Source organism: Dipteris shenzhenensis, chromosome 25 (genome assembly GCF_047967505.1).
Source record: "Dipteris shenzhenensis isolate YYH24624 ecotype China chromosome 25, Dip_SZ_1.0, whole genome shotgun sequence".
Taxonomy (NCBI): Eukaryota; Viridiplantae; Streptophyta; class Polypodiopsida; order Gleicheniales; family Dipteridaceae; genus Dipteris; species Dipteris shenzhenensis.
This window is the reverse complement of record NC_141620.1, coordinates 18,827,341-18,835,157: the sequence shown is the minus strand read 5'-3', so window position 1 is coordinate 18,835,157 and position 7,817 is coordinate 18,827,341. Positions and strand designations below refer to the sequence as shown.

The following is a 7,817-nucleotide window of genomic DNA, read 5'->3' as shown; positions in this document are numbered from 1 at the left end:
TCATAGTTGCACGAAACGCCCGTTTCGTGGGCAGAAACGGAAAGGACGAAACGGAAACGGCGTTTCGTCAAGAAACGCCGTTTCGTAAACCCTGCTTTTTCCCTAAACCCTAAAAACGTGATTTCCGCCGCCTCTCTTCATCTTTCGCTGCCTCCCGCCCGTTCCACTCCTCTTGTGCATCCTTGCTGCTCTCTCCACCTTCTCTAAGCTCTCTCCATCCCTCCATCCTTTGCTCTTGGACCTCCATCCTTCTCTCTCCATCCTCTTCATCCTTTGCTCCATCTTCTCCATCCTGCAAGATGCAACCTGTAGCTTGGCAGCCTGCTCTCCAGACTCCATCCCTCCATCCTTCTTCTCTCCATCCTCTCTTTAATCTTACCTTCTACCTCTCCATCTTCCTCCTCTCCATCCTCCTTCACTTCTACCTCTGATCCTCCAGGCTCCTTCCACCTCTCCATCCTCTTTTACCTCTATCTCTCCATCCTCCTTCTACAGTCTACCTCCCATCCTTTCTCACTTGTGACCTCTCCATCCTCCTTCTCACCTCTCCATCCTCCTCAATGCCGAGAGATGCTTATTGGGTCCATGTCTCCCTCCTGGATAGTTATAAAGGAGGCGGTGGCTCCAAGAACTGGAGATGCAACTATTGAGGCATAAGCAAAACGGGGTCTGTCACACGGGTGAAGACCATCTAGCAGGTGTTCCCAGCAAGGATATAGGACCTTGTGAGTTCGTGCCTACTCCAGTGAAAGGTGGCCTAACAGAATGGAAGCGTGTGCCTATGGCAACCTTGGCTGCTAAAAGTGGAGGACAAGGGCTACAAGATGAAGAAGAGGCTACTGACACTAAGCCATTGGATGATGCCAGCACATTGGGTTCTGCAAAGAGAAGTAGAGGGGCATCAACTACATCGAGCGCGGGTCCCAGATCCACAAGAACACCCTTGCCACATGGATCAATTAGTGTGGATGCCAGTGCGGGGAAAAGAGGATCACTGCAAAGGTCTAGCATTCAAGCACGCTTGCAAAAGCAAGCAGTGAAGGAGGCCACTAGTGAGCTCACAAAGCTCTTCATACAGTGTGCAATACCCTTTCATGTGGCGAAGACTACACGATGGAGGAAGGCCATGAGAGCCGTAATCCGCATTGGGTATGAATGGGAAGGGCCTACATATGAGGCCTTGCGGACAAGAGAGCTAAGAAGAGAGAGGGAATGTGTGGAAGACCAAATGAAGCCCTTGAAAGAGACTTGGAAAAAATATGGATGCACACTCTTATGCGATGGATGGTCAGATGCACGCAAGAGGAATGTGTACAATATTTTAGTGTCTTCTTGCAAGGGAACCATGTTCTTGGGAGCCATAGATGCTTTCACTGCAGGTAGAGTGATTACAGGGCTGTATATTTGGGAACATTTACGAGCGATGGATGGTCAGATGCACACTCTTATGCGATGGATGGTCAGATGCACGCAAGAGGAATGTGTACAATATTTTAGTGTCTTCTTGCAAGGGAACCATGTTCTTGGGAGCCATAGATGCTTCCACTGCACGTAGAGTGATTACAGGGCTGTATATTTGGGAACATTTACGAGTAGCCATTATGGAGATAGGTGTTGAGTATGTGGTGCAGGTGGTGACAGATAATGGCAGCAATTGTGTGTCAATGGGTGCCATGTTAGAAGATGAGTTCCCTAAGATTGTGTGGATACCCTGTGCCTCACATTGCCTTGATCTTTTGATCGAGGACCTAGGGAAGATACCTTGGATTGATGCCATCTTCTCCACAGCCCGCAGTATCGTGAAGTTTGTCACGAAGAGACCCAAAGTCCTCAACATCTATCGGGCTTACAGTGACCTTGAGCTATTGAAACCTCCAGCCACAAGGTTTGCTTACATGTTCATAGTGGTGGAGAGGCTTGTGCGAGTGCGCCACGGCTTGTTGCGCACGGTTGTGTCTCGAGAGTGGGGAGATTGGGATGATAGAGGCCAAGCAAAGTCTATCAAATTTTTTCGCATGATCATGGATGAGTCTTGGTGGAATCAGGCAGAGGCATTAATCAAATCGATTAATCCTATCTACACGATGCTTCACATCACGGACATGGAGGGAAGCACATTAGGACTCTTGTACGAGTTTATGGACAAGATTGGAGAGGCCCTCAATAGAAACACTTCCCTATCGCCTGATAAGTAAGACTTTTTACTTTTGTAATATGTATAATTATTGCAGTTACTAAATGGCAATTTTGTTATCATGAAGCTTGGAATTTTCAGATATATATTATGTATGTACTATTATCTATAGTCTATGAATTTTGCATGCATAATGCATTCTAATTTCTTGTGGCATGATTTAGGGTTGAGTCCATCCGTGCTATATGGAATAAGCGGTGGAATTGGTTCCACCGCCCAATCCATGCGGTGGCACATGTATTGCATCCGCTCTGGCACAGTCAAGAGCAATATGAGAATGACGAGTTGGAGGAGGGGATGCAACAGTATCTACAAAATTGGACGGGTGGTGACTTGGAGATGCAACGAAGAATGGAGGATGAACTTCTATTGTTCCGCAATCACAGCCTCTCCTTTGGTCGACCTACAACTAGGCTCCGAGAGACACAGTTGCAACCTGTCTCCTGGTGGGAGAAATATGGCAACTGTACTCCTACTTTGGTAAGAGTCTAAGAGACAAGTTCCAATGCCACTAGTTAGAGCTTAGTCGTTAAGTAATTTGAAGTTTTATCTACTACAAATATGTTTAAAGTTATCAAGTTCCTGATACTTATCTCGGCTTAACTGGCTTATGGCAAAAACGCCTTGCTATACGTGTTCTCTCACAGGACTGCAGTTCCGGTCCTTGTGAGAGGAACTGGAGCACTTGGGCCCTCTTTCACACAAAGAAGAGGAACAGATTGAGCACGGCTCAATTGGAGCGGTTGGTGTTTTGTCATTGCAACCTCCGTCTCCTTGAGTTCACCGCCGGCTGCCCCAAACCTCGCCAAGTGAATGTAGACAAGGTGGACGTGGAGAAGATGAAGGCCATACCAGATATCCCACTGGAGGAGTTGGACATATACACCATGTTGTATGAGGAGCTGTCAGCACCAGCACACCACACACGATCATACACTCAACCATCTGGAGATGGTGCTAGTACTTCAGTTGCACCTGATGGTCCTGATCCTGATGTTGATGATTCTTCTTCAGACAGTGACACAGATGCCTCAAGCTTATCTGAGGACGCAGAGAATGACGATGACGAGGAGTCCATGGATGATGCAGATGATCAATAGTCCTGCTGCTTTTTTTTATATCATCCATGGGTGCTTTTATTTTGAGTCTTGCATGACTCATGAGTCATGAGTCATGATCATGAAATTTGTGGATCATGAATCATGATCATCTATGGAGTTTGGACATTGGATACTTTCAAGTTTCAAGTTTCAACTTGTGTGCTAAGTTTAAACTTTAAAGTACTTCAAACTTCTAAATTTCAGATTCTTGTAATGCCAAACTTGTTAGTCATGACTCATGATACATGTTGATTTCAGATTATTGAAGCATCATTCAAGAATTTAGAATGATGAATCAGAGGCATGAATCATGAATGATGCATTGATGCTTGAAGGCTGAAGCTTCAGCCTTCAAGTATAGATAATTGTAATTTGTATTATGTATGATTTGCACTCTATTGATAATTATATTCTGTATAAAAAATAAATTTTTATACATAAATTGTATTATATTGCCGTTTCTTCCGTTTCCGTTTCGGTGGGGCCCTGGAAACTCCGTTTCTTCCGTTTCTTCCGTTTCCGTTTCGGCTGGTAACTATGAAGGTGATCTTGTCTAGCATGAAACCTTCAACCTGCATTTGGCAAAACAATTGCAGACATTCCTTGCCAGGTCCATATGGGCACACACAGCAATCAGGGCACTCCAGGAGATCACATTTCGCTGTAGCAACTCTGCAACAAACACCGCCTTCACATCCTCAATGCTCCTGCATTCGCCATACATATTGATGAGAACATTCCCCGCAACAATATCCAACTCCCATCCGTTGCCAACAACAGTAGCATGGATTACTCTACCATCTTCTAAGGCTATCTGGCCTCATGACACTATGTTGCATTTTCTCAAAAATCGAGCAAGAACAGCATGCCCATGTTCAGTGCATCCTGCAATCAAAGCACCCCATGACACTACATACTAATAGGTCAGTTCAGAAAATTCTCTGTGCACCTCTTCTAAGCTGACACATTTGGCATACATGTCAACAAGGGCAGTACCCACCAAATCTGATCCCTACGCATGAATTATTATCAATTGATGTATCAGCTTACCCTGTCCTAATGCTCCTATACTGCCACATGCTTTTAAAGTACACAAAAGAAGTGCTTTTGTCTGGGTTTACTCCTAGTTTCATTGTCTCAAAAAGTACAAAAGCACGAATTCCATCCCTATGCTGAACATATCCTACTATAATCACACACCATGACACCACATTTCCAAAGACTAGATCTTTATATAGCATATTTTAAATAATATGTTCATGTATTAACCTGCCTTGTGACAGGGCTCCTATGCCACCGCACACTTTGAAGATGCATGAAAACATAAATTTGTAGCTTGTATCAGCTTTATGCTAAGGCCCACAACCAATTCTATGGTAGAGAAGGTTGAATATTAGAGGCATATTATGGGATGATGTGATCAAAGGGGATTCCTTCGAGTTGAAATTTATAGGGGTCTGGCATCAGCCACAAAGGAGCATCAAGAGAGTCCCCTTATGACCAATGGAAGAAGTATCCTATGCTCTCTGCACTATGCAATCCTCAACCTTGCTTCTCCAAGGGGAACTCATTGTGGAAGTCTCTTTGGAATTCTTTTGAAGCTATTAGCAGTCAGATTGTTTTCATTGGCAAAGGGGCTTTTATGAATTTGGGCTCTATTCGTGTGTCAATTATATTCAAAGATAGCACCCTCAATGACAATGATTTTATTAAGGCCAGCCTTCTCTTCAAAAAGGACCTACAGTGGAGTGTGTCGGAGTAGTATTGGAGAACTCACATCTAGCTCGGGAAGTCTTCAACAAAGTTTGGAGTAGTCACGTGAAGGAGTCACCGCAATGTAATGTCAAGAGCTCACATCAAGTGTAGGGCAGCTCGCCCATGGGCCAGAATGCTTCAGGATTGTTGTGGACCTCTAGAGGCTGCATGCAAGCTTGCTTTCTAAAAAACAAGATGGACCTCTGGACTAGTAATACTCAAGAGGAAAGGGGGGTTCCACTCTGATTTACTAGAAAGAGTTTAGCCAGGTACGTGCTAGCCACTTACTCCCAATCCCCAATCCCATAAATGACATTGCAGAAGTCTGCACAAGTCTCAAAACAAGATAGAAAACTGCAAATAATAAATTCTTGAGGAAGAGGAGATTCACTCAAATTTTGAACAAAAGGATACCAAAGAAAATGTCAAGTCTCCTATGGTTGATTTTACACAAGGCTGTGTAGACCAATAGTAGGTAAAGGGGATGGCAAGTGCAAGAGATGTCCTATAGATGCCCAATTTCTGGTGAAGATATCGCCACTCTTACATATGCTTTTACTCAGCCAATTATGCATGCTAGACACCCACCCTAGGCAGACCTTTTGGCCAACTTTCACATTTACATTGAGTATATTCCAAGATTGTGATCTAGGTATGCGGCTCTTTTTAAAATGAACAATCTCCTTTATTTTCCTCATCCAATTCGTTCTGAACTGATCTCTTATATAGACTACCTAAACAAGACTTATCAATTACTCAATGCAACTTGCTACTCACATCGGATGAGAAGTAATGTAGATAAGATGGTAGTTCCTTTGTCCAAATGAAAGCAAGGAAAAGAGGTTTTAGCTCAAGCCTTGGCCAACAGTAGATGAGACTAAGAGCTTATGACTCTACAAGGATTGTGGAACCACCAGAAGTTCTCACGGGCATGCTCTGCAAAGTCTTCCAGGAAGAGGAGGGGCGGTCGTACACGTAGACAACGGTGTACCCATAAGGGTTCCGTGGCTCTGCAAGGACAAATAGCTTGTCAAGGCCAGATGTGACCGCAGCCATATGAAAATCCGTACACCAAGGGAAGCGGTCCTCGACCGTATACCAGCTATGGGTGAGGACGTTGTACTCCATAAGGGCAATCTTCTGGTCAGTATCCGTTTGAAAAATGTATGGGCAGAGTACGTGAGGCCCAATGGCAGCGCAGCCTGTGATCAGATCGAAGAAGTCATCGCCTTCCTCAGCTTCCCCGTTTTTCTTCCACACGCGCTCAATAGGGTCAAACACCATTACCGTCGGCCGGTCCATGGTTTCCACTAACTCCCCAATCACATATAGCTTGCCCTCCACCACACAGGACACAAACATACCTGTACATTCTGGCATCGTAGGCATATCCAGCCACTGGTCCTCGTCTGGATCATAAATTTGTGCCATGTCCCATTTCCTGTCATCAAATCCACTGACAACGTAGATCCTACCTCCGATTTCGTGACAAGCAATTGCAATTACCTTTTCCCAGTGACCGTCCCCTTGGTCGTCGTCTCCAACTGCATTTTCTTCCTCGTAAGGCATGGGGGCCGCCATTGCCCATTCATTTGTCCTTAACTTGTAAATGTGCAATCGCTGGCCTTGCAATATGTACAGCTTACTATCTCTGAAGACGCAGGAGGGACGTTTGAATTGCGTTGGTGGCAGTTGCGCGGGCATGGGCCTCCACTTGAGGGCTTCAAAGTCGTACATGAACCCCAGCCACCTGCTCCCCTCCCCCTCCGGCTGCCATAAAGCAAAGGCATCAGTTGTTCTCCCCCAAGCAAAGGCATCAGTTTTTCCGAAAACCAAGAGAATCAAGAAAGTCTTACATGCATTCCTCCCACGATGCAGAGCCATGGCTGGGAGAGACCCTCCTGGATGCGATAGTCCCAGGGAGCAGAGGATGAGAGAAGGGCACGCCACCGAGTGCAAACGCATTGAGCCCGAGCTCGATGAGGCCAAGAGAGGCGAGCGAGACAGATGAAGAGGACATCATCTGAGAGGAAATCGAAGAAGCTCATGACTACGTGCAAATGTAGGGCGAGAGAGAAGACGAGAGAAGCAGAGCTTGAGGATGCAAATGAAGAAGCTGGCGAAGCAGAACAAAATGGACTGTTTTTTTTTCAAATTTCAAATTATTACGCCGAATTTATATTAATCAGCTTCAAAATACCTATCAAAAATTTTAACAATAGCATTTCTTGTCTCCCATATGTCAAGTAAGACAACCCCTGGGATCTTACTTGCCAACCCTTCGGATCCAAGGCCAGCACGCTCCGAGCTCAGAAGGTAGCCCAAGTCGAGGGAGCCTCCACCTCAATCCTATGGCAAACTTCGCCATCAACCCTCCTCAATGAATGGCTGCCTCGATCGTTCTCGCCGTTGGATAGCATCACATGAGATGCCGTGTGGTTTCTACCACAATGTTGCACATCTGACACTCAAGATTGATCTGAACATGCTTGGCTAGCCTTCCTCTCACCGGGATCCATTCGAGCATGATCTTCCACAAGAGGAAGCTCACCTTTCCAATCTTACAATGCTTCCAGACATCTAGAAGCCTACTCCTCCACCAAGCGGGTGACCTTCTCATGCCCCATTTGCGATTGAGCTCCGAAACCCTTGAATTAGAGCACGATACAAAGATCTGGCCGGGATCTTTCTAAGGCGTGTCTTGCCAAGCATCCATTGATTCACCTTCCACCTTGTAGGTAGGAGATAATTGGTAGGTCAAGCGTCGG

At 45.5% G+C, this 7,817-nt stretch overlaps 2 protein-coding genes across 2 annotated transcripts; one reads left to right on the top strand and one right to left on the bottom strand.

The window, feature by feature from the left end:
• The first annotated feature begins 1,126 nt into the window (after positions 1 to 1,126).
• On the top strand, positions 1,127 to 4,613 carry LOC147885551 (uncharacterized). The gene is made up of 4 exons (XM_087396143.1): positions 1,127 to 1,430; positions 1,597 to 2,191; positions 2,359 to 2,431; positions 4,578 to 4,613. Exons 1-4 carry the CDS (start codon positions 1,127 to 1,129, stop codon positions 4,611 to 4,613), a joined length of 1,008 nt encoding a protein of 335 aa, XP_087252269.1.
• A 1,321-nt stretch (positions 4,614 to 5,934) lies between these two features.
• LOC147885550 (F-box/kelch-repeat protein At1g16250-like) lies at positions 5,935 to 7,132 on the bottom strand. Its single transcript, XM_087396142.1, has 2 exons — positions 6,906 to 7,132; positions 5,935 to 6,819 (listed from the first exon to the last, which is right to left on the bottom strand). Exons 1-2 carry the CDS (start codon positions 7,095 to 7,097, stop codon positions 5,935 to 5,937), a joined length of 1,077 nt encoding a protein of 358 aa, XP_087252268.1. The 5' UTR covers positions 7,098 to 7,132.
• Between the last annotated feature and the right edge of the window lie 685 nt (positions 7,133 to 7,817).